The 26,418-nt window shown below is 42.0% G+C and overlaps 1 protein-coding gene across 2 annotated transcripts in view; it reads left to right on the top strand.

Annotated features, from left to right (window-relative positions):
- Window positions 1-26,418, top strand: part of abca4a (ATP-binding cassette, sub-family A (ABC1), member 4a) — a 51,816-nt gene that overhangs the window by 23,647 nt on the left and 1,751 nt on the right. The window contains exons 12-50 of one of the 2 annotated variants that reach the window (XM_033638888.2): window positions 1,048-1,245; window positions 4,473-4,678; window positions 4,761-4,937; window positions 5,145-5,367; window positions 6,555-6,776; window positions 7,114-7,318; window positions 7,722-7,799; window positions 7,939-8,148; window positions 8,869-9,046; window positions 9,734-9,865; window positions 9,989-10,128; window positions 10,299-10,436; window positions 11,413-11,591; window positions 11,989-12,091; window positions 12,640-12,845; window positions 13,230-13,284; window positions 13,464-13,544; window positions 14,093-14,268; window positions 14,551-14,675; window positions 14,767-14,865; window positions 14,964-15,153; window positions 15,383-15,477; window positions 15,683-15,715; window positions 15,937-16,042; window positions 16,156-16,230; window positions 16,411-16,580; window positions 16,951-17,128; window positions 17,322-17,437; window positions 18,021-18,168; window positions 18,249-18,372; window positions 21,773-21,902; window positions 22,085-22,205; window positions 22,293-22,355; window positions 22,453-22,559; window positions 22,649-22,790; window positions 24,277-24,411; window positions 24,552-24,655; window positions 24,746-24,838; window positions 24,958-25,207. In XM_033638888.2, coding sequence (XP_033494779.1) covers window positions 1,048-1,245; window positions 4,473-4,678; window positions 4,761-4,937; window positions 5,145-5,367; window positions 6,555-6,776; window positions 7,114-7,318; window positions 7,722-7,799; window positions 7,939-8,148; window positions 8,869-9,046; window positions 9,734-9,865; window positions 9,989-10,128; window positions 10,299-10,436; window positions 11,413-11,591; window positions 11,989-12,091; window positions 12,640-12,845; window positions 13,230-13,284; window positions 13,464-13,544; window positions 14,093-14,268; window positions 14,551-14,675; window positions 14,767-14,865; window positions 14,964-15,153; window positions 15,383-15,477; window positions 15,683-15,715; window positions 15,937-16,042; window positions 16,156-16,230; window positions 16,411-16,580; window positions 16,951-17,128; window positions 17,322-17,437; window positions 18,021-18,168; window positions 18,249-18,372; window positions 21,773-21,902; window positions 22,085-22,205; window positions 22,293-22,355; window positions 22,453-22,559; window positions 22,649-22,790; window positions 24,277-24,411; window positions 24,552-24,655; window positions 24,746-24,838; window positions 24,958-25,207 — 5,511 coding nt within the window. The remainder of the gene's footprint in view (window positions 1-1,047; window positions 1,246-4,472; window positions 4,679-4,760; window positions 4,938-5,144; window positions 5,368-6,554; window positions 6,777-7,113; window positions 7,319-7,721; window positions 7,800-7,938; window positions 8,149-8,868; window positions 9,047-9,733; window positions 9,866-9,988; window positions 10,129-10,298; window positions 10,437-11,412; window positions 11,592-11,988; window positions 12,092-12,639; window positions 12,846-13,229; window positions 13,285-13,463; window positions 13,545-14,092; window positions 14,269-14,550; window positions 14,676-14,766; window positions 14,866-14,963; window positions 15,154-15,382; window positions 15,478-15,682; window positions 15,716-15,936; window positions 16,043-16,155; window positions 16,231-16,410; window positions 16,581-16,950; window positions 17,129-17,321; window positions 17,438-18,020; window positions 18,169-18,248; window positions 18,373-21,772; window positions 21,903-22,084; window positions 22,206-22,292; window positions 22,356-22,452; window positions 22,560-22,648; window positions 22,791-24,276; window positions 24,412-24,551; window positions 24,656-24,745; window positions 24,839-24,957; window positions 25,208-26,418) is intronic. The other variant, XM_033638889.2, reaches the window with a different exon arrangement.

Raw genomic sequence — 26,418 nt, 5'->3', positions numbered from 1 at the left:
CTACCAAAACAAAAGGAAACAAAAGAAAAAGAAAATCATGATGGAGATTGGTTTGCAATTTTGAGGGCATATAGCCCATAGCAAATGGCACCATTTTTAATTTAATGTCAGTTCTTCTTTGAACACAGTTGTAGTTCGGAGGTGGCAATTTGAATCATTCGCACCCCACCCTACGGGCCCTAGTGCAACCGCACTGCCTGCACTATCTATATTTACGCCCCTGCCTCTGGTGCTGTTCACCAGTCTAGATGATATTGGATGTAGAACTGTCTGCCTTCTCTCAAATATAATGGAACTAGATGGCACTCAGACTGTGGTGCTCAATGTGCCAAAAAATAAATAAAATTGAAAAACTCAACAGCAATGTCTCTTTTCAGAAATCATGACCTGGCTACTCAAGATAATCCACAGACCTTGTTGTGAGCAGTTTCATGTATTAACTATTTTCTTTCTACTGAACTACACCTGCCAACCGTATCAGTGTGCAGAGGGATGAGAGGCTTGTGCCTGTGACAACGTGAGATGTAAACATTAATGGCGTCCTCCTTGGCTGAGCTGTAATGTTAGCTAGCTCAGCTGAACGGTAGATGCACACTTCCTTCTGGCAGGTGTATTTTAGTAGAAAGAAAATAGTTCCTTCATGAAACTGCTCAGAGTTACCTGGTCATGATTTGTAGAAAGAGACATTGCTGTTGACTTTTTAAAATGTATTTTTTGACACTTTGAGCACATCTAGTTGCATCATATACAAGAGAAGGCAGACATCTCTATGGCTGATATCCCCAACACTCTGCAACTCACACCAAAACAGACTAGACTGATAGATAGCAGTTACACTTTAATGGAAAAATATGTATTTTGATGTTTGATTTTTGTCGCCTATATGCTTTCTCTTTCTCTTTTCCTCTTGGTTTTGTTGTTATGAAATGTTTATTGTGTTCCTCCTGGTGACTCAGCAACATCTTCCTTAAAGAAAAATGTTCTTGCTCATAATGGAAAAACACTCAGGGTAAATAAAGCCTGTTCTCCTCCTTCCTTTTGTTTTAGGACACCATCCAAAATCCAACAGTGATGGATTTCATTGACAGGAGTCTAGAGGAGGCGCCGTTCTCCTCCAAACACATCCTCAACTTCCTGCACAACGGCCCACCGGAGGACCGTCCAGCCGACGTGCCTGATTTCGACTGGCGAGACATCTTCAATCTCACTGACCGGGTTATTCGGATGCTCAACCAATATGGGGATGTGAGTTGACATCACTAAAGGACACCTGTCACTTTAGCATTTCGTTTATGTTGTAGTGTAGACATTACCTTTCTCTAAAATGCCACCACCTGGATTTTGAGGAATGTGTGTCAGTCAGCGTGTGGAATTATACTGACTGGTCAAAGGGGGCTCCACATTTCAAGATGAAAATAAGGTGTCAGGATTGTTTTTGCTTACTTCTCCCACTGGGCTCTGACAGCAAGATGTGGACTGTTTTCCACATTTTGCTCCACCTGAGATGTTAAATTCTAGGAAAGGCCTATTGATGAAATAATCCAATTAAGTTTAGGCCCTGTCACTGCTTGGCTATACTACTATGTGCTCAATACCACTCTTGATGTGGTGTGAGCATCTAGCTGTCTCTAGGCTCTGCAATTTGTCCGGCCGTCCAGAGACATGGAAATCTACCCAGGTGGACGAGAGCCAGAGCTGTCGAATCTCTTTTGTTTACTGCTGATGGAGTGGAGGGTGAAAAAAAACAAAACAGAAAAACATCACAAACCTTCTCTTGTGAGGGCCCTCCACATTTAGAGGAGCAATGCATTTGAAACAAAGTTAAAATCACCCCTTTCCATGTGGAGGCTAATCGGGATGAGAGGCCTGTCACACTGGGGGGTGACACGGGGGGCACCTTGGGGCATGGCCGGGTGGATGGTTGGTGCTCTTTGTTTTTGTCCAAGTTGAAGCTTACAGCACTTGAGTGTGACAGAGAGAGTGGGAACGACTGAGGCCGATTAGATACAGCTGTCACTCCATCCACCATCTTTTATAAAGCAGCAACAATGACAGTGGGCTTGATGGCTGGTTGGCTGCACATTGGTGGTATGCATGCATATCACACCACACAGAGGGGCTGCAGTGTTGGTGGGTGAATGCCTGGGTAAATGAAGGGATGGTCTCTAAGATTTGAATAATTTGTTGGGTGTGTTTAGTGTAAGCCTACATTGTGTCTGTAAATGCATATATGTGTGTGTGTTTTGGATGCATGCCTGTGTTTGCATGGCAAGCTGAGTGTTTTTGGGATATCTGTGCATGCGATCTCAGTTGTTGTTGTGTTGTGTTGTGTTGTGTTGTGTTGGAATGTTTTCTTCTGGATCACAGCCCTTCCTATTTGCATTAGCCCTCAGTGAATGGCTATATCAGATACGCTTTGCAGGGAAGAGACAACCATTCCTGAAGTTTCTCTGCAAATGAGGGCGTAGTGGATGATAGTGACTTTAGCCAACCCTGGCAACTCTGGGATTTTCACCTTTTTCGCCAGCATGGCGGTCTATCTGTCAGTCAGACCATCACTTTTGTCCAGACTGAAATATCCAAGTAACTATGGAATAGATCACCGTTTAATTTTGTACAAACATTCATGGTCCCCTGAGGATAATTCTAGGATGGCTTTAGTGATCCCCTGACATTTTTGTTGCACCACCAGCAGGTTGTTATACACAAATGAAAATGTAGTTCTGCCAATATATCCCTCTAAATCCTACACAGTAGACCTTTAATGGCTGCACACACAATTTTCTTCAGACATTCATATTTATCCTATTGAATTCTGTGATCCTGTGACTTCTCTAGAGCCACCATGAGTTGGCATTTTTAGCTGAAATGTTTTGGGAACTGTTGGATGAGTTTTAATCACTTTGATGATCACCTGACTTTTCAGCTGGTGTAATAATCACTAATGACATTACATAAACTGTCTATAAAGATGGACGACACATCCTCAATTACCTTTTTTTTTTGTTTTTTGTTTTTACAAACTTCATTAAGAGCAATATAACAGTACAGCTCAAGATTTATCAAATCATTACAAACATTTCAATATCAATATTGTACAAAATTGATGAAAAAATGAAAAACAAATGAATATAATCAGAGAACAATACCAGAGTGATGTCATAGAGGAAAAAAAGGAAGTCAATATTCAATATTCAATATTCAATCACGAGGAGCGCCACTGAATGCTAGCCCACTGATTGGCTCACACAGTTGTCAGTCAAGTTGTAAACTACCCGTTTTATATCAGAAAAAGGAACACTTGAACAAACAGCAGCGTGATAAAACTACCTCAAATGACAGAAACCACCTCTGGGAAAAAATTTATTTGATGTGTACATAGAGTTTTTAGTTTGGCCCATCTGCTAACATGGCGGAGCCTGGGTTTATGACCGTTACTGCAGCCAGCCACCAGGCGGCGGTCGAGATGTTTCGTCCTCCCTTTTGGTGAGCTGTCATGTCGTCCATCTTTACAGTCAGCGTCACATTTTAAACAGCTTCACCTGTACTTTGTTTTTAGTGAGCATTGAGCACGACAGCATGCTAATATGCTAAACTAACTGATTGATGTTAGCATGCTAGCACTGTTTTTGTCAGTTTGTTAGCACGCTAACACGCTAAAACTATGACGGTGGATGTGGCAAACAGTAGGACCTATGCCTGCTTGATGTTAGCATGCTAGCACTGTCACTGTCAGTATGTTAGCATGCTAACACGTTAAAACAACGATGGTGAATGTGGCAAACAGTATGCCTGCTTGATGTTAGCATTGTCAGAATGGTAGCATGCTGACTTTAGCATTTAGCTCAAAGCATCATTACGCAGAAGTATAGCCTCACAGAGCCATTAGCATGGCTGTTTAAAATATATACTGACCCATTAGCTAAATTCTTAGATCAATAAGGTGACAGTTGAGTGCATTATGTGTTTCTTTACTTCTTTTAAATTTTAATTGTGTAATATGGTGATAACAGAACAACTGAAAATACGTGCAGACACATGTCAACAGAATAGGTTATATAAGAGACATAATAATAATAATAACAATAATAATATAAATAAAGACCAACAAAAGAAGACAATGCAAAACAAACAAGGAGTACATCACATGCTTAAACTAGTAGGTATACAGGCCAATTGATGAAAACAGATTTTTTTTCTGAGTACATCTGCATGAGAAACTCATGATTCACATGTAATTATGTCAGCTTACATTTAATACTGTACATTTAAAAAGAGTTTAAAACCAGAGTTATCAAGGTTAGATATTTTCTAAAGTTTCTGAAGTGCTTTTTTTCTGGTGGATTGTTTCTGGCTGGACTTCAGCACTTAAAATGCTGTTAAGCTGGTGCTCTGCTTATATCCAGAGGTTTCCCTGGTCTAACACTTGGCTATTTCCACATCTGTATCTCTCTTCATTCTTCTTGACCCAGTGTGTGCTCCTGGATAAGTTTGTGGCTGTGCCTGATGAGGGTACCGTCACTCATCTGGCCTTGGACCTGTTGGAGGACAACAAGTTCTGGGCGGGCCTTGTCTTTGCAAATATGCACCCTTGGACCACCAGCGTCCCACCTCATGTTAAATTCAAGATCCGTATGGATATCGATGCAGTGGAGCGCACCAACAAGGTCAAAGACAGGTCAGAGTCAAAGTCAAGTGGAAATGATGGGGTTAATATAACAATGATGAACACAGAGATAAAGTATGTGTGTATTGCTCAGGTACTGGGACCCTGGCCCTAGAGCGGATCCTATGGACGACTTCCGTTACATTTGGGGCGGCTTTGCTTACCTTCAGGACATCATAGAGCACGGGATCATCAAGACTCAGACAGGGAAGGAGTGGCCACTGGGTGTTTACCTACAGCAGATGCCCTACCCTTGTTATGTGGATGATCTGTGAGTGGAAAACATGATAATTACTTTAAACTCCTTTAAACTGACTTTTGTATAGCTTTTGACTGTCAAGATACAGTCATTACACTAACAAGTTAACTGCTGTGTTTACAGTGACTGATAGATTGCGAGAATCACACTATTCTGGTTCACCCACTTCAATAACTGTGTCCCTCTCCATCTAATTTCTCCTTCCCCTTCTTTATCCAGCTTCATGTTGACATTAAACCGCTGTTTCCCCATCTTCATGGTGCTGGCCTGGGTCTACTCTGTGTCGATGATAGTCAAGAGTATCGTCCTGGAGAAGGAACTCCGCCTGAAGGAGACCATGAAGGCCATGGGGGTTACCAACGGCGTAATCTGGTCCACCTGGTTTATTGACAGTTTCCTCATGATGGGAACCAGCACTGTTCTCCTGACAGCCATCATCATGGTGAGGAACGATTTTCCAAACAGCCTCGAAAGGTTGTCATTCATGCGCCATCTAATTTGTCTCATACAAGCACTGTGTCTTTGGACAGATGACCTAACGCCACAGTAGTTAGAACACTGATGAGTATACAGCACATGAATGGAGCTTGTAGAGTTTTTGTAGGTTTCCTGTACCATATTCCATCACATTTCATATTACCTTAATATCGGCTGTTCACTTTAATCGCATTTAGTTGCTATATTTTATTATAAAAGTTCATACAACAATCCAGTTTTTGCCAGAAACACCTAATCTTCCAGTGAAGCTAATTAGTCTTTTTATGATTAAGTCATTGTGTGTCTGATCATGTTAACTTCTATAAATGGAAATATCAAGCTATTACCCATTTTACTGCAAATCATTACCAGATCTTTTCCCTTGAAATGACTAATTAATAATCGTTGCCTCACTGATAACATACATATAATCATTCATGAAAGAACTGTGAACACCATGACATCATGGGAATTATGTCAACGGCTCTGCAGGAATGGGCAGGTCAATAATTACCTCTTCTATGTTGTAAGAGTCGTCTCCTGTCATCAGCCAGTGGTTCAGCTGATATGTTGTATGCTGTAAGATAGATGGGCTGTTATGACCTCTAGTGGATGATATGTGTAAAGCAATGATTTACATCAAGATCCCCCAAATAATGCCTATATTTCAGGTCACCAATGTAGTATTTATTATCCGCTATTTCACGTAGCAGCTATGTCTAAATTTGGTTTAACATCACAGGGTTTCTATATACTTTAAATAGACTATGGCAGCAATGAGTTTGATTCAGATAATAATGCAAAAGACATGAAGTCACTGTAAACATGGCGTCCTAGACTGGAATATTTCACATAATTAAAGCGTTATGTACATGCTAAAACAAAATATACTGCATATGTAACATTGTCATACAGTGGAGGGAAAATATCTTTTCTAAGTTTCAAGCTATTTAAAGCAGCATTTAGTATGGAAAAAAACTGCATCTCTCTCACTTCCCTTGCCAAATAGTTTTAGTTTTAAAAAAGCATGTATATAAAGACAGCTTTTTGTTAGGCTCCTTACATTAATCCATTTGCAGTGTGTATGTTTGGCTTTGCAGATTCAGTGAGTTGCAGCTAAAAACTCTGTTTCTCTCTGTGTCTGACCCATAGGGAGGAAGGGTACTCAACTACAGCAACAGCATCATCCTCTTTCTCTTTTTGCTCACCTTCACTACGGCCACCATCATGCAATGCTTCCTCCTCAGCGTCTTCTTCAACCAGGCTAACCTGGCAGCAGCCTGCTGTGGCATCGTTTACTTCGCTCTTTACCTCCCGCACATCTTCTGCTTCGCTTGGCAAGACCGTATCACCAAGGACATGAAGATCTTGGTGGTGGGTGTCACATCTCGGCATCTCCCTCTCTATCAAGGGATCATGTTTCAGTTAAAAACATAGTAATTAATCACAGTTACACTCTTCCTAAGTATAGTGCCACATATAGAAACTGATTTTGTTCCTTATTGTTATTCTTATTATTACAGACCTAAAAACCAAAGCATTATAACTATGGCTCACTAAACAAAGTGATTCAGAGGCCCATCACACATTCACAAATTCAATGTTATATAAACATCATGGTTGTAGTTTTAGTTAAAATACAGAGTGAATTGAAATCAGACTGTAAATGGTTGAAAGATGGCCTTAATGATTTTACCATTGCCCCCCTCAGAGTCTGCTGTCCCAGGTGGCTTTTGGCTTTGGGACAGAGTACCTGTCGCGGTATGAAGAGCAAGGCCTGGGCCTGCAGTGGGACAACATCCAGACCAGCCCTCTTGAGGGGGATGAGTTTTCCTTTTGCACCTCCATCTGTATGATGGGCCTGGACACTGTGCTGTATGCTGTGCTGGCCTGGTACCTGGACAATGTCTTCCCTGGTCAGTTTATTAGAGAGAAATAAATACAATATTCATTGGGGTCATGGGGGGCTGAAGCCTATCCCAGCTGACACTGGGCAAGAGGTGGGGTACACCCTGGACATGTTGCCAGACTATCACAGGGCTGACACATAGAGACAGATAAAAATTCACACTTGCATTCACACCTACAACCAATTTAGAGTCACCAGTTAACCTGCATGTCTTTGGACTGTGGGAGGAAGCCAGAATACCTGGAGAGAACCCATGCTGACACAGGAAGCACATGCAAACTCCACACAGAAGGGCTCCCCCACCCCAGGGTTCAAAACAGCCCTTTGCTGTGAAGCTATGCTTAGTTGTTTTCATTTATTTACATATTTATTGTAGCTCATACATTATATTTTCTCTGTTTTCATCACAGGCCAGTATGGAATTGGTCGACCATTTTACTTCCCTCTTCTCCCCTGTTATTGGCTCAACAGTGTGGCTCCAGCTTCAGGTACACTGACCATTTTCCCAATTCACTTACTGTGCGTAAGGAAAGATTTATGCTAAGGGGAGAGACTGTTATCCAGTGGCATAATTTGAAGGATCTCAGCTTTAACTTGCTTTTAAAATCCTTTCTTTGTTCTCCAAAGGCAATGACAGACTGGGGTTGGATAAAAAAGGCTTTGATAACCTGGCCAACAAAGAGCAAGGAGAGCAGCAGAAGCAAGAGGAGGAGGAAAACCAAGATCAGGAGAAGGCCAAGACTCTGGAGGAGACAGGCTCGTGTGAACACCAGGATCAGCGTGAGAGGATGGAGAAGGAAAACCAGGCTGAGTCAGAGGACAACCAGGACAGAGATGGTATTATAGTTACTCACTGGTTCTGTGTACAAAGCTGCTTTTCTTACACAGAGAGGTGCAGTTTGTTAGATTCAAAACACTTACTGTAACTTCCTGAAGGAGTTGCAAATCATATTCAACTACAGGGTATAATAGATACAACACAGTTGTATCATGATTTGACTATCACACAGCTGCATTTGATTATCTATCAACATCTCTGCTTCTAAATATCTTATCAATTATGTTAGAGTAATATTTCTCCGAGCAAGATCTCCATTTCAGGTTTGAAATAGTCTCTATATTTGGTCTCCCTTTCCCTCTCTGCCAATCAGAGTCGTTGTGTGGGAACTCAGTGCCCTTGTGTTTATGTTTGCACTTGCTGGCATATGTGAACACACACACACTGCTTGCTTCTCAGTTTCCTGCTTAGTTAATAAGTGATGGAAACTGTTTTCTTTACACCGTAAGACATTCCAGTCCCCTGATCTCATATGTGTCTTTCACAGACATTTGGGAAATTAAATTACACTTTTGTTACTTTCTGAAAAGAGAAAGGATATGATGTGTTAATACCACTGTCACTTTTTATAATACGGTAAACTTTTTAATAACATTCTGTTGCTTTGAAACAGAATTTTAATTGATTCAACTTTAAATACGTAAACGCTCCATAATCTGTATTCACTCCTTGTCCAGACAAATGAGTAACAAACATGTTGTTGTTTTTGCTGTATGCAGGTCAGCCTTTCTTTGAAGCAGAGCCAGCTGACCTCGTGAAAGGTGTTTGTATCCAGAACCTGGTCAAAGTGTTTGGCAGTAGCGCCACACCAGCCGTGGATGGCCTTAGCATCAACTTTTATGAGAGCCAGATTACTGCCTTTCTGGGCCATAATGGGGCTGGGAAGACCACCACCATGTACGTCACACAGATGGGTACTCACGCACAACAACCACAAGGGCTGAACATGTGGAAAATAGTTCAAAATTCTCGTGTCAATATTTAGCCAAGGGACACTTTGTTTCACTTGACTTATTTTTCTCTCTCTGTCTCTTGGGGCGCCCAGTAGCTCACCTCGTAGAGCAGGCGCCCCACATACAAAGGCTTTGTCCTTGCCGCAGAGGCCAGGGGCCCGATTCCAACCCACGGCCCTTTGCTGCATGTTATCCCCTCTCTCTCTCCCCCTTTCCTGCTAATACTCTCCTATCAATTAAAGGCAAAAAACCCTTAGAAATATCTTAAAAAAACAAAAACAATTTTGGGCGGTAGTAGCTCAGTCTGTAGGGACTTGGCTTGGGAACCGGAGGGTCACCAGCTCAAGTCCCCGCACAGACCAAGTATGGAGCATGGGCTGGTACCTGGAGAGGTGCCATTTAGCCTCCTGGGCACTGCCTAGGTGCCCTTGAGCAAAGCACTTGACCCCCAACTGCTCGGGGCACCTGTCAATGGGCAGCCCCCTCGCTCTGACATCTCTCCATTTAATGCATGTATAGATCCTGTTTGTGCATGTGTGTGTACTTCAGGCCTGTGTGTATATGACAACAGAGTGAATTTCCCCTTGGGGATTAATAAAGTGTATTTTCTTCTTCTTCTTCTTTCCCTCAGGTCCATCTTGACCGGTATGTTCCCTCCCAGCTCAGGGACAGCCACCATCTACGGCAAGGACATCCGCACAGACATGGACGCTATTCGTGTGTCTCTGGGAATGTGCCCTCAACACAACATCCTTTTTCAGCAGTATGTAACTCTCCATACACAAACAAGCAACAACAACAAAATCATGCTTGCAGTGTATATCAGGTGCAGTTTTCTAGCTGCAACTGGATCATCGCTCCCTTTATGTCTCTTGCTCTCTGTCAGTATGACTGTAGCAGAGCATATCCTCTTCTACTCGCTGCTGAAAGGCCGTCCAATAGCAGAGGCCGAGGAGGAGGTGGAGAACATGCTGCAGGATCTGGGTCTCCCCCACAAGAGGGATGAACTGACCCAGAACCTCTCAGGTTTGTGTGGGTGCTTCTTCATCCAAAAAGCAGCTGCTGCATAGGGATACTTTTTATTTTTCATGTTTTTAAATAGATGGTCCACACCTGGTATGCTGGTGTGTGCACAAATATATTATCACTCACTACAGTAGCACACAGTGTCAGTACTTTATGATGTTTTAATCCAGGGGGCATGCAGAGGAAGCTATCAGTTGCTTTGGCATTTGTTGGTGGAGCCAAGGTGGTGATCCTGGATGAGCCCACTTCAGGGGTGGACCCTTACTCCAGACGCTCCATCTGGGACCTGCTTCTCAAATACCGTGCAGGTAAGACTGACCCCTGCTGGCGAGAAGAGAGTATAGAGCCCTAATGTCATGGCACTGTGGAGGTTTTTGAGATTTACTCCTCAGTTTTTTTGTATATTCTAATATAACAAGACAAATAACAGTTTCAGTTTTTCCTTTAAACAACCAGCCTTTACTGTCTTATATAATGCAATAACTGAAATCATCATTCACTTAACAGTGTGACGCTTTAGAATATGTTATGAGGGTTGACATGGACACCGTCCATCTGTTAAAAATAGATAGCAGTTCATACTTAATGTATATTGTTTATATTTTATTTGACTTTATTTTTGCCACATTAACTGACCATTTTACTATAATATTGTATTTGTAATAACTGCCCAACTATGTGTAGTACGTATTATTAAGTATTTCATTAAGTGACTATAATTCATCAGATCACAGAGTGCTAAATATTCTTGCCTTCATATTATAAATTAGGTTTCATTATCAGGTTTCCTTGACAGCTACTATTGAGCCTTGCCAATACCATAATTAGAAGAGATCTGGGGTGAAAAATTATAACAGTAGCAGTGTAGCTTGTCAGGCTGTATTACACGACATGTTGAGGTTAGATGATGAACAAACCTGACAGGTTTGTCTGGTCAGGCCACTAATAAGCATTCAGCCTCTGTTCTGCACAAAACTATTGACAACACATACAGTTCTTTAGTTAAACCTGATACCCATAACACTGGGTAACTTTGTGAACTAAAGCTGTTATGTACACAATAATGGAGCCTCTCTGATTTAGAGTTGAAAGGACAGATGCTTCTGCTTAAACTATTGCAATTACATCGTATTTTCTTAAGTTATGACACCACATTCAGACCCACTGTACATGAAACTCCACATTAAAAATGAATAGAGAGATTTTTCCTGCGAGTATTATTAGATCTTCTCTAAGCAAGAAATCAGAATAATCAAATGTCTATCTGTCTGTCCCTCGCTGTAGGACGCACAGTGATCATGTCCACCCACCACATGGACGAGGCCGACCTGCTGAGTGACAGGGTGGCCATCATTTCTCAGGGCCGCCTCTACTGCTGCGGCTCACCGATCTTCCTCAAGAACTGTTTTGGTGCTGGCTTCTACCTCACTCTTGTGAGACGAATGAAACAAGACACACTGAAGGTGGGAATGCATGAAAGATGGAGTGTGTTTGTGTGCTTAAGGCTTCAAATGGTACAGAGTGGTAGCTTGCCAAGTGGTAGTTAAATCAGGAATTTTGGTTGAGGGTGAATTTTATATACAGCATTGCCAGGATTTAATTCTTGTCTGGCTAGAAAAGTTGGACAGCGGTTAGGCATGAAACCCTGGTTGATTAAAAAACACTATAATGACCATACAGAAGTGGGTTTATCCGAGATATTTAACATCAGACTAACACAGTGGTTTCACCTGTATGAGTCCCCTTGTGATTTGTATGGAAATGAGTTCCTGTGAGACTAAGAGGCAGCAAAAATGCATGCAGGAGATATATATGAATATAAAAAAAGTAAATTATGGTTTCTGATGACATGTCCTGCAGGCCAGCTGTGACTGCACACAGGATTGCTCCTGTAAATGCACAAAGTGTTTGAAGTTTAAAGTGAACCAGGAGGAGAACCCGAGTCCAGACAGACAGATGGATGGTGAGTTCCATTTCCGTGTTATTATTATATTGTAATTTCAGAGATCAGTGTGCTATGCCAAGTTCATTGTCAGCCTCCTTAAACCTGGTTTTAGTCTATTCAGCTACTAAATGAATACTGCAGTGGAGCATAATCTCTTTGTCATGGTGATGAATAGCTTTTTTGCACTGGATTGTAGTCGGTCGACTTACTGTAGCTGTTGCCAACACACCCAGAAACACCCTGTGCTGACTTTATGCAATGTACTACTGTAGACTTATTATTTGTCAGTTGGGTGTGCAGTTTTGATAAATTATATGCTGTAATTTAATGTGTTTTTCCTCTATTATTTGTTTCCTGCTGTGATTTTGCACACCCTTCGCAGCACATTTCTACTCCACAAGCCACCTGTCAAATATTCTGTTTTCTTAGCTGTTTCTTTTTACTGTTACTGTTTACTGTAGCAGAGAGGTAAAGGTCCAGGCAGTAGGATATTAAATTATATAATCAAAGTAATTAACATGTGATGGAAGCTGACATATGGCCAAAATCATCCCACTCATCCCCAGGTAACATGGAGAGCATCACAGCCCTGATTCACCATCATGTGCCGCAGGCTCGTCTCATCGAGGCCATCGGTCAGGAGCTGACCTACCTGCTGCCCAACCGCAACTTCCAGCCCAGGGCGTACGCTAGCCTCTTCAGGGAGCTAGAGGAAACGCTGGTGGACATCGGCCTCAGCAGCTTTGGTGTGTCCGACACATCACTGGAGGAGGTAAATGGAAATAATAACAAATGAAACGATAACAGTTGTCGTAATCATAGGACTGCTTGTGTTTGAAACTAAAAGTGAAAATTTAAAAAGTTTTAAACATTTACAAATTTACATTAAAGTCCCAGAATGAGAAAATAGATCAAACTGACAGTGACTGCCCCCTGAGTAAGACAGATTCTTAGTCATGGAGGTATATATTTTCATTTTCTGTGCAATTTTAATAGCAAGATCCAAAAAAGGCGAGTTTTATTGGGACAATCTGTCATACAGACTCGGTCTGACATTCACCTTTACAGTGATTAGGCTCTGTTACATGAGGCTGTGTAATAAAGAGCATCTGTTAATATCTTGGATCCTGAAAATAAAATAAGCTTTTCTTTGTAGATCTTCCTAAAGGTCACTGCTAATGGAAATGCAACCAACAGGAAATGTATACCAGGTAAAAAACAAAAAGAAAGAAGCAGTTTTTGTAGCACTTTCCCTTCACTTCTGTCCTCGTCCTGTTGATGTGTTGTATGTCTGAATGTGTAGTTGTATCTCACATAGCCCTATTTTCTCCATCTCCCCGTCATCATGTGAACTATATCCTTTGTATCCCACTCTCTGACCCTCTCTCAGACAAGAAATCATTGCGACAGATCTGTCGAGCTAGTCTTTGTGGATTCAACAGAGTGGCAGTTGATATGGGACCACTTAAAGGTGACTTTGGCTTTCAGCTTATAGCTCTGGACAAATGCTGCTGTAGTGAGAAAAACATAGCAATTTAAGAGGCTTTACAGTCTATTGTGTGTCATAAAATGAAACCTATTCAACCTTCCTTTGCTGTAGAAGAAGAATGTGTGAAGGTCAACTGAGACATTAACAGAATAGTTTGACATTTTGGGAAATGCCCCCACATTTAATCCATTCTCGAAAACCTATTTGAGGAGGTGTTTTTCCTGACAACAGTGTAACACAGAGAGCTTTGGCTTGGGCAGTTTGGCTAGTGGCATGTGAGCAATTCATCATATATATATATATATATGTATGTTTCAGTCCAGAGCTTTCAGAGGCACACACCAGTAACATGTCAAGGTGATGAACTACATCCCTGAGGCTAGTAGAGCACCGCTGGTAAATGCTTTCTGATCACCGCTCACAGAAGGCTAAACATGCTAAGCTGGCTGGCTGGCTGGCTGCTTAAATCGAGCACGTACACTACATGTGCGAGTCAGACAATGCAGTTTGACTTGAGCTCTATATTCCAGGGACAGATGGGGATTTGCACACCAATGGCCAGGGCCCGTGTGACATCCCAGAAGGCAGTGCGGGCAGGGGATCCTCCCAGGTCAGAGGCCTGTGTCTCACCATCAAACAGTTCTTTGCTCTGCTGATCAAGAGGTTGCATCACGCAACGCGCTCCTACAAAGACTTCTTTGCCCAGGTAACCTCGCTATAATTCATTAAACTATAATCCTTATTCAAGGCAGTAATTGCATTTTATGTTTTAAGTGTTGCTTTATGGTGTGCTTTGCATTTACTGGAATATGATTTAAATTTGCAAACAATCAGAAGAAGAGGTCCTTTTCTCAGTTATATTGTTATATTCAGTTTGACTTTTTGAGTTAGAGTTTAATTTCTAAGAAGCACCAGGGCCTTGATCTTAATCAGAGTTTTCATCTTTTGTCTGGTTTTTAAATGGCACTTGTTTCTCTGTGTTTAATAGATTGTGCTGCCAGCCAGTTTTGTTTTCCTGGCGCTGACATTCACTCTGATTGTTCCACCTTTCGGAGAGTATCCAAGTCTGACTCTCACTCCCTGGATGTACGGGAGACAGTACACCTTCTTCAGGTGGGTATAATGGACAAATGGACGTCAAATTAAATTTGGCTTAAATAGCTAAAATGTCTCTGGATACAATTTGTGCTTTTGTCCTTTGCAGTAATGAGCGTCCTATGGATGCTCAGATGAGATACTTCGGTGAAGTGCTGTTGGACAAGCCTGGCTTTGGGACTCGCTGCATGGTGGATGAACCACTGGAGTGAGTCACCTTCACGGATTTAGATCTTTTTCGTTTATCCAGACTGTCCTCCGTGCTGTTTTGTTTGACTGCATGGTTTTGATTTCGCCCACTGCCAGAGATTTCCCGTGTAACAATATTACCACAGAGTGGGAGATGCCCTTGGTCAACCCTGTCCTCATAGATATGCTGGAAGGCCCAGAATGGAGCTCCCTCAGGCCGTCACCAGACTGTCAGTGCAGCACACCCAAGAAACTCACCATGCTGCCTGTGTGTCCTGTGGGAGCTGGAGGCCTCCCACCTCCGCAGGTAAGCAGTTGGTTTAATAATATTGGAATGATCACAGTATATATTATGTATATGTAATTAACCCTTTCAAGCACACTACTAAATTCCTTCAGCCCATCCTATTATATGTTGTGCATTGACTTGCGTGTCACTTCCACACATTCGACTGTAAAGGCATACATTTGGGGGTTCACCAGTGCTGATTAGATTCTCATATTCAATATACACTGTGTTTGATTTTGTGCATCAGAGGATCCAGTCCACAGGGGATGTTCTCATGGACTTAACAGGCAGGAACATCTCTGACTACCTGGTGAAGACCTACCCCAGCCTCATCAGAACCAGGTATAAGATCCTGTGCACCAGTTTAAAAGGAAGAACTCATTTACTTGTCCAAAAAATGGCATTATTTACTATGTAAACTGTGATGTGTATACGTAACGAAAAAGTACAGTCTTGTTAATATGAAAGTACACAACTGTTTATGTCACAGAAGCTTATTGGTGGTGATGAAGTATTTTTAAAAACTGAAATGTTGATCTCTTTCCAGTTTGAAGAGCAAATACTGGGTGAACGAACAAAGGTAATTTCAAATACTTGTCCAACTGCTTCTTTGTCAGGTTATAGTTAGATCTAAATACAGCTATTTTAAATTTATTTTGAAGTATATTTCGAGGATGGATGTGGTGTGTGTACAGTTCTCCCTCCAGTGGTTGTAATGGTGTGGTACAGTTTTGGGCTGCAATAGCTGGACTCACAGTCACACATTGCAGATGTCAGCAGGTTTTTCTCTGTGGTGTCCAGGTATGGAGGTATATCAGTGGGAGGACAGCTGCCTGTTCTAGAGCTGCAGCCAAAGACCATCCAGGATCTAGCAGCACAGCTGGCGCAGCTGTTCAATGTTACTGGGGTATGGCTTTAAAACTCAACATTATGTTTGTGCACACTTTTTGTTTCTGTGTGTTTATCACCTTGTTCTTCAGTGATATCTTATGTAACATGGCCTTGGATTTTCGGTTGCAGGGCAAACACTCCAGACAAACCTTGAAGGACATAGGGACGTTCCTCAGATACATGGAGACTCAAAACAATGTCAAGGTCAGTCTAATAAAGCCTCATCAGCAAGATGAAACCTTCATCACTGTGATCCACTTGCCTCATTGTGTAACACACTGTAATAGACTATATGTAATTTTGGCACAAACCAAATACCTATTGTCGTTTATAGATGCCTACGATATGAATGCTCAAAGTACATCATTCACTGTGTTTCCATAGGTGTGGTACAACAATAAGGGCTGGCATGCCATGGTTTCTTTCATGAACGTGGCCAACAATGCCATCCTCCGTGCAAACCTGCCCAAAGGAGCTAACCTGGACGAATATGGAATCACCGCCATTAACCATCCTCTGAACCTCACCAAAGAGCAGCTCTCTGAGATCACTGTGTAAGTGAGCAATGGCTGACACATATTCCATTATCGTTCAATGTCTGAAACCTTTCTAGGTGTTTGCAAAGAAAAGTAAGGAGTTTTTAGAAGTAGTGTCAGGATGTGGTGCTTGTGTAGGAACATTTCAGTCCGTTTTTTTATGCCTCAACGCCGGCGACTGCTATGGGCGGGGTTGAAGATGTGTGTGAAGCATCCTTGTTTCAGAATATGCAGCTTCTTTGCAGCAACATCCATATTAGAAGCATTGTCAGCTGTCATGGCGTGACATGTGACTCTGGACAGACATGGATTAAAACTAACTGTACCTTGACTGGTTCGCAGAGGCAGTCTTAGAGTCTCTGATAATTCTCCTCTGTCCTCTCCTCAGCCTGACCACCTCAGTGGATGCAGTGGTGGCCATCTGTGTCATCTTTGCCATGTCCTTCGTTCCAGCCAGCTTCGTCCTCTATTTAATCCAGGAGAGGGTCACTCAGGCCAAACACCTGCAGTTTGTCAGTGGTGTCAGTCCATTAGTCTACTGGATGGCCAACTTTCTCTGGGACATGGTACACTGACCCTATTACCTTATAAGATGTGCACCAATGTCTGGAAAATGTCAGTAATAGTCAGGGACATTTAATAATGACCTTTATAAGAAAAACCAGAGTAAAGACAATCAAGGTCAAGGGTTTCTGCTCTTTGCGCATGATATTGTTGTGTAGACAAAAGTGCTTATTGTTTTTATTGCTGTTTCTGCAGTTGAATTACTCCATCAGCGCAGCGATGGTGGTGGAAATTTTCATCTTTTTCGACAAGAAGTGCTACACCTCACCGACCAACCTTCAACCACTTATTTCCCTGCTTATGCTTTATGGGTAGGTTTTTGTGTTTTTTAAAGCACTAACCGTTGTTCAGTCTTTTTTTCCTATAACAAAGGATGTAAAATGAGGGCCAAACACAAAAGCGTAATTAAATGTCTGTGAGCTCCAGCAATTTCGTTTTTTAGCTTTACTGGGTCTGTATTTTAATGAAATATTGACAAACCGAGAACAAATAATCTCTCCATTAAAGTGAAATTTAAAGCCTCATACCTGAATTGATTCCACAATGGCTGATTTTTAACAGAGGATAGCACAAAATTTATTACCCTGTTTCTCTTTTTCTTTCTGATCCCACAGTCACTCGTGTGGCTGTGTTGATTAGTTTTGACTTTCTTCTAACACTTAAAACAAGGGTTAGATTTTCAGATACGTTCCTCAGCAGATATTTTTCAGCATCTATCCTAAAAGTGAGCTGCTGTCATCACCAGTCATGTTTACTCCACACCCCACGCTAGCTCCTAACACGTCAGTCAGAATATATCGTTGTATACTATATGTTGCATCACCAGGGTCTGACATTAGTTTGTCACATTCGTTTTGCCTAACTGATGCTCTTTCTGATCTCTTTCTCTCCTAGCTGGTCTGTGACACCCATGATGTACCCCATGTCCTTCATATTTAGTGTCCCCAGCACGGCCTACGTCTCTTTGTCATGTATCAACCTCTTCATAGGCATCAACAGCAGCGCCATCACTTTCATCCTGGACCTTTTTGAGGGCACCACAGTAAGACCACAGCACTTGTCTCTGTAAATCCAAACCTTCCATTTATCTGTCATATCATCCTAATTTGGATTTCTGTCCAGACTCTGTACAAGTTTAACCAGCTGTTGAAGACCGTGCTGCTCATCTTTCCCCATTACTGCCTGGGCCGAGGTCTTATAGACATGGCCATGCACCAGGCGGTGACTGATGTCTACGCTCGCTTCGGTAATCACACACAAATGCTCATATGCCTCACAGTCCAGCAGGCAGATACTTCTAACAACAAAAGCCTCCAGCTGTCAGCCACCATCTCAACGCTCTAAAGAGACTGTCCTTCAAAATACAGTACAGGCCAAAAGTTTGGACACACCTTCTCATTCAATGCGTTTTCTTTATTTTCATGACTATTTACATTGTAGATTCTCACTGAAGGCATCAAAACTATGAATGAACACGTGGAGTTATGTACTTAACAAAAAAAGGTGAAATAACTAAAAACATGTTTTATATTCTAGTTTCTTCAAAATAGCCACCCTTTGCTCTGATTACTGCTTTGCACACTCTTGGCATTCTCTCCATGAGCTTCAAGAGGTAGTCACCTGAAATGGTTTTCCAACAGTCCTGAAGGAGTTCCCAGAGGTGTTTAGCACTTGTTGGCCCCTTTGCCTTCACTCTGCTGTCCAGCTCACCCCAAACCATCTCGATTGGGTTCAGGTCCGGTGACTGTGGAGGCCAGGTCATCTGCCGCAGCACTCCATCACTCTCCTTCTTGGTCAAATAGCCCTTACACAGCCTGGAGGTGTGTTTGGGGTCATTGTCCTGTTGAAAAATAAATGATCGTCCAACTAAACGCAAACCGGATGGGATGGCATGTCGCTGCAGGATGCTGTGGTAGCCATGCTGGTTCAGTGTGCCTTCAATTTTGAATAAATCCCCAACAGTGTCACCAGCAAAACACCCCCACACCATCACACCTCTTCCTCCATGCTTCACAGTGGGAACCAGGCATGTGGAATCCATCCGTTCACCTTTTCTGCGTCTCACAAAGACACGGTGGTTGGAACCAAAGATCTCAAATTTGGACTCATCAGACCAAAGCACAGATTTCCACTGGTCTAATGTCCATTCCTTGTGTTTCTTGGCCCAAACAAATCTCTTCTGCTTGTTGCCTCTCCTTAGCAGTGGTTTCCTAGCAGCTATTTGACCATGAAGGCCTGATTCGCGCAGTCTCCTCTTAACAGTTGTTCTAGAGATGGGTCTGCTGCTAGAACTCTGTGTGGCATTCATCTGGTCTCTGATCTGAGCTGCTGTTAACTTGCGATTTCTGAGGCTGGTGACTCGGATGAACTTATCCTCAGAAGCAGAGGTGACTCTTGGTCTTCCTTTCCTGGGTCGGTCCTCATGTGTGCCAGTTTCATTGTAGCGCTTGATGGTTTTTGCAACTCCACTTGGGGACACATTTAAAGTTTTTGCAATTTTCCAGAGTGACTGACCTTCATTTCTTAAAGTAATGATGGCCACTCGTTTTTCTTTAGTTAGCTGATTGGTTCTTGCCATAATATGAATTTTACCAGTTGTCCAATAGGGCTGTCGGCTGTGTATTAACCTGACTTCTGCACAACACAACTGATGGTCCCAACCCCATTGATAAAGCAAGAAATTCCACTAATTAACCCTGATAAGGCACACCTGTGAAGTGGAAACCATTTCAGGTGACTACCTCTTGAAGCTCATGGAGAGAATGCCAAGAGTGTGCAAAGCAGTAATCAGAGCAAAGGGTGGCTATTTTGAAGAAACTAGAATATAAAACATGTTTTCAGTTATTTCACCTTTTTTGTTAAGTACATAACTCCACATGTGTTCATTCATAGTTTTGATGCCTTCAGTGAGAATCTACAATGTAAATAGTCATGAAAATAAAGAAAACACATTGAATGAGAAGGTGTGTCCAAACTTTTGGCCTGTACTGTACAACCACACAGGTTTTTAGTCAACCCGGTCTCACTCTAATGTCGTTGAATACTGGCGCTTGGGCAGTGACTTCTGGTGTCAGACACAGACGAAAAAAGCCTTCCTTTCACGTCGGCATTATATGCAGCCAGTCACCGTTACTGTTTAACGGCTCCCAGTGGTGTCAGGGGGAAATGCAGCCAGACAACTATGAAACTTAAGGCGGCAGGAATCCAAGTAGGGCGGGTGGGAGATTGGGTAGATGGATCCAACAACCACTAACTTTCACCCAGGAAGTTGGTGCTCGCTCCCCGAAAGATTGTAAGGCCAAACCCTGTTCTTTTATCTTAAACCCAATCACGTGCTTTTGTTGCCTAAACCCAACCACGTGCGTGTATTGGCAAAACGTAACGTAGTGCATTTATTTTGAAAGAGACTGTATGCAAACTGTGTATTTCCTGTGAAAACGGAACTGTAGTTTGAAAACAGACAATGCATGCAACAGGCTTTACTTAACGTGATGTCCAAGAATGTCAACAACCAGCACACCCAGGGTACCGTGCATGTCATCTGTCGATGTGGAAAGCCCATGACCAAACGTCAATATGTGACGAGGCCGGAGTGAGAATGTGTTTCATTTGTACAGGCAGGTTATTAGGACCAACATTTACGTTATTGTCAGGTGACGACCTCTCCTGGCCATAGTAATTATATGGATTATATTAGGTGAAGTAATAGAAAGAGCAAAAAAAATCTGCATATGGAGGCAGGTTGTGGTGGTGGACAGGTCAAAAAACACAGGACTTTGAGGCAGGAGACCCATCCCCTCAGCAAGAGCGCTGGGCTTTAAGGCAATTAGACAAAGTGACCTAAACCATGGAACCACGGTTCATGTCATATCCAATGAATTAGCGCCTTATGAATGACGTTATGTATTTAATTTAAAGTTACATAGGTTATGTTTAGGAAAAGAAACATGGTGATGATGTACCTTAAAATAACTCAAAGTTTACTTGGTTTCATACAATTCCAAGTAGCGGTCTCCTGTGTTTGTTTGACTCATGCACCACCACCTACTTCCTCTTTACTCACGTCAACACATTGATCAAGTGATCATAGCCTTCTGAATTTTTTGAGTTGTACACAAATTACTGACTGATTACGTAGGTCATATACGAAATGTGTTGCATTACTTCGGTAGCTATACATACAAACATGAAAACAGCCTGACTTATTTTAACTGAAACCCAACTGTTAACAGTCATCTACGACCCATTCCTGCAGGTTGAAGTATGACACAGGTAGGACATATGTGGTTGTATGGGTTGAGGGCTTGTTGCTCTTAATGAGTATTGGGTCACTGGCTGCTTTAGAAATCTGACAGCTTACTGTACATGAACCATCAAAACCTGGGCGAACTGCAGAGTAGTAATACACTGACCACACAAAGTGATCGGGGAATCTGAAACAGATTCACAAGTATTGAAGAATGTGAAATTGAATGGGCAAAATATGAAATATTACAATACAATTACAATCACTGTTTTTACTAAAAAATATATTCCAGATAAACTAAGCCTCTATTGTATTTTTCTTATGCCAAGGGAAAAAATATTCAAGTTTAAAAGTATGAAAGCGTGACTAAAATGTGTGTTTTATTTATATATCTTACCAGGAGAGGACTACAGTCCAGACCCCTATAACTGGAACTTCATTGGGAAGAATTTATTCTGCATGGCTGTTGAGGGATTCGTCTATTTCACCTTTAACATTCTGTTCCAGTATCGCTTCTTCCTGGATCACTGGTGAGTGTAGTAGAGCGTGAATAAGGAAACCAAATTTACCAGATGTACTTTAATAATTGCTCTTTGAAAACTGCAGAGTGTGTGTAATACAATTTCCAGATAACACATTCTGAATGTGAGGTTACTGGTGCATAAATTGACTAGAAGTTGATTTAACGAGCTGTTTATTTTTCCATTGGCAGGATATCAGATTGCCCAAAGCCTCCTATTTTGGAAGAAGATGTAGATGTGGCAGAGGAAAGAGAGCGTCTCTACAGGAGTGAAAAAACAAATGACATTTTACGTATACGAGACCTGTCCAAGGTGAGACACCTTTCTTTGGATAAAACAGTAAAACTCAAAAATATATTTCCATTTCATTCTGATGTTGTTCTCATCTTGTTTTGCCAGACATACCCAGGAACAATCATCCCTGCAGTGGACCGAATCTGTGTTGCAGTATCACCTGGAGAGGTTTGTGTGGTTAAATTGAATCAATTTACCCCACAGATGAAGCATTCCCACCACCTCATTGTCAATCTATCATGTTTTTCCTCCCGGTCCTCTGCAGTGCTTTGGTCTACTGGGTGTGAACGGAGCAGGGAAGACCACAACATTTAAAATGTTGACAGGAGACATCGATGTCACCACAGGAGACGCCTCAGTCTCTGGTCACAGGTCTGTACATGTTCTTTTTTACATACTGTGAATTTTGAAATTAAAAGTGTTGTAATCAGCACTCTTGTTGTTTACCCCTAAATCTTCAGCATTTTGACCAACATCCTGGACGTCCACCAGAACATGGGATACTGCCCACAGTTTGATGCCATAGATGAGCTGCTGACAGGCAGAGAACATCTGCACCTCTACGCTCGCCTCCGTGGAGTTCCAGAGTCGGAGATCAGCAGGGTGAGATGCACACTTTGCAAGGAAATAATTTTAAACTGGACCTGACAGCACTGTGAAATGATAAAAATGATGAATGTATCTTATATAATTTTCGTGTTTGAAATTAACACAGTCCACAAGCCTAACTTATTAGCCATCGGGCACCCCTTGTGAAGGTTGTAGTAAAAATGAAGACGGATGAAAAAGGTGATTTTTAGTTTAAGCACATCCTTTAACTGTGAGCACTGAGGAAATATTAGCCAGTCTGATAATGAGAGGGGTGTAATGGGGCATTAAAGGAGCCGTAAGTGACATTCAGAGCATATCTATGGTTTCTGAATCTGGTCTGAGGTGGTGTCTGCACACAGTTCTCTACATGGAGGTGGCTTAGCCAGTAGATAGCAGCTAACGGCGCTAAATAAACAATTATAAACAGTTCTCAATGAACAGTGCTAACAATGGTAACAATTCTGCCCTAACATGCATGCACAGCCGAGCAGGCTACAACAACAACCCACTGTGATATAATAGTTCAGGAAGGACCCAGATGCAGAGCAGCAGGCAGGTTGAAGGTTTAACAAAAAAACAAGCTTTAATAAAGCTGATAAAAAACATCCCAAACAGGCAGATAACAGAAAGTCAAAAAGAGAGAGGAACCAAAACTAAACTTCAAACCAACAGGGATAATACGATAAACTCAGGGAAGAAATCCAAACACAAAACAAGACACCAGGCAGGAAACAGCGAAGGGAACGACACCAAGAACACAAGGATGAACTCAGACAAACTGACAAAGAAGAAAGGGAAACACACAGGAATATATACACAGAAAACTAATCACAAGAATGAGACGCAGCTAGAGTAGGGAGACACGAGCAAAAGGAGGGAAATGAGGGAAATGGGGATTGGCTTACAACAAGGGTGTGGAGGGGAACACTAGGGTGGCGCAAAAAAGACTAATACAGAACAGGTGTGAAAAGGAAGACTCTTGGAACAGGGACTAACAAGACAGGTGTGATAGAAAACAGGTGGGAAAACACACAAAGACAGGAAGTAAAATAACATGAAACAACGACACAAACAAAAAAACGTAAAACAAAATCCACAAGATAATAGAATATAAACAAAAACCAGGATCATGACACCCACAGAGAAACTCAGATTACAGCACCCACAGAGGAACAGTGGTTTGCTGCCATATTAGCAATATAATTTCCATAATGCCAAAATAGATGCACAGTTGAAGACATTGCTACATACAGATGTTTTATAAAGCTTGTTCTTTCCTTTACCAAATACAAACATTTTTGGACAAAGACAAAAATACCAGCAGTCAGCGAGTCCCACTGTAATTCTGTTGTTCAAAGAATCAGTCAAGTTCAGTTAAACACTCTGCATATTTGGAAACTACAAAGTCCACATAGTGTCATCTCAATCTATAAACCTGACACCTTTTGTTTGACTGAATTGTAACAGGAGGCACTTACTGTATCCTCCTTGTGCTCAGGTTGCAGAGTGGGCCATCCAGAAGCTGGGCCTGTCAGAGTATGCAGGCTACAGTGCTGGGACCTACAGTGGAGGAAACAGGAGGAAACTCTCCACAGCCATCGCCATGATAGGCTGCCCTGCGCTGGTGCTGCTGGTGAGGCCAACACTAATGACTGTTATTGGTTTGGATTAGAGATTTATCATGGGGAACACTGTCATATGAGCATGGTTAGGTGATAGACAAGATGTTTCTGTGTGTATATTAATGTGTTTGTTGTAATTAATGCACATTAGGATGAGCCCACTACAGGTATGGACCCGCTCTCCAGACGCTTCCTGTGGAACTCCATCATGAGTGTTATACAGGACAGACGAGCTGTGGTCCTCACCTCACACAGGTAAACTCTCTGGTGTAGGTGTTTAACTGTGTGTTCACTATATTTATGAGCACAGATTTTGTATTTTAATATCCCCATCTGTCTTTACAGCATGGAGGAATGTGAGGCGCTGTGTACCCGCTTAGCAATTATGGTTAATGGATCCTTTAAGTGTTTAGGAACCATTCAGCACCTCAAATACAAGTGAGCCATTTTACTTCATCCCATATGTCAAAAAATCAGTCAACCATGATTACAAAATCTAATTAGCATTCTACAAAATTGAGCTTTGACTTTGTTTCACCTTACATCAATGTGAATAGATTTGGTGATGGCTACGTGGTGACCATGAAGATCAGGGCAGCTAAGCCCGGCTGTGCCCCTGACCTGAACCCTGCTGAAGCATTCATGGAGAGCACCTTCCCTGGCTGCATCCAGAGAGAGAAACACTACAACACTCTACAGTATAAGATCTCCTCCTCCTCCTTGGCTAGGATCTTTCAAATGGTCCTGGCGAACAAAGACAAGCTCAACATAGAGGACTACTCAGTGTCACAGACCACTCTCGACCAGGTAAATGAGCACAGGAAATGATAATGAGTGATTAAATGTGAATTTGATAGGGGTGTACATTTTCTCAACTCATGTTTTTTGTAGGAGAATCAGATGGAACAGTTGGAAACCAGTCGAATTATTCAAACTGTGAATAATTCACTCACTTTTTTATTTTTAGCCGTGCTAGCAGTGTGGCTGTACAGATGGCAGTGTTGGTCTGCTGGTCCATCACTTTGGTCCAGACTGAAATATCTATACTGGATGGATTGCAGTAAAATTTAGTAGAAACATTCATGTCCCCAACAGAATTAACTGTGATCTCTTTGGTGATCCCACCACTTTTTATCCAGCTCCATCATCAGATGAAGTTTTTATAAAGTCCAATACTTGGGTTTGTGGCCAAAACTGATGACATTTCCATCAGCCTCAGCTGTACCTTGTGTTTGGTGCTAATTAGCAGATGTTAGCATGCTAATGTTGCTGGCCTCAGGCCTAGGGGAACCTGGGCCAGTGGCAAAGACGATGCCTGTATGTATAAACAAAGAGGCAGAAAACTTAAGCTTGTGTTCAGCTCGACTGCAGGATTTTTTCTGCTTCCTTAACATGGGAGATACTTAACAAATGACTTCCTGGGGTGATCAACAAAATACTCATAGTAGCGTCAGTTAAGATACAGTATCTTCAAGTAACGGTAGTGTGCAAATACACTGACAAATGAAGCTCTGCGAAATAAACAATATGAATTAAAGGGAAATTTCAGTTTATTTCAACCTGTCTCCTACCGTCCTAAATTTGTTTCAAGTGACTAGTGACATAAAAATAATAGTTAGCATGTTAGCCGTTAGCCTAGATACAGCTGGGGCGCACAGTAGTGTCAGACCTGTTAAAACGTAAGTGAAAGGGCAACCTTCAAGTGCAAAGTTAGTCCACTAAACAAGCATTTTTCCACAAAGACCGCCTCATATCATTAGGATGAATGTCAGAGAACATATAGAAAACGACATGTAAACGTGTTGTCTTACCTTACCGGTGTGGTGCCATGTTTGTTTACCATTTAGCTCTGCTTTCCAAAGCGCGGCCGAACAACATTGCAACTTGAATGCTAGTTATGTGTTTGTGAGCATGACAACATGCTGATGTTAGCAGTTAGCTGAAACACAGCTTGGCCTAAATACAGTCTCACAGAGCCACTAGCATTATATTTCTAATCAAATCGCAGAGTAAATGTT

This window comes from Epinephelus lanceolatus, chromosome 20 (assembly GCF_041903045.1).
Source record: "Epinephelus lanceolatus isolate andai-2023 chromosome 20, ASM4190304v1, whole genome shotgun sequence".
NCBI classification, from domain to species: domain Eukaryota; kingdom Metazoa; phylum Chordata; class Actinopteri; order Perciformes; family Serranidae; genus Epinephelus; species Epinephelus lanceolatus.
Note: the sequence above shows the minus strand (reverse complement) of the source record. Positions and strands in the feature narration are given on the sequence as shown.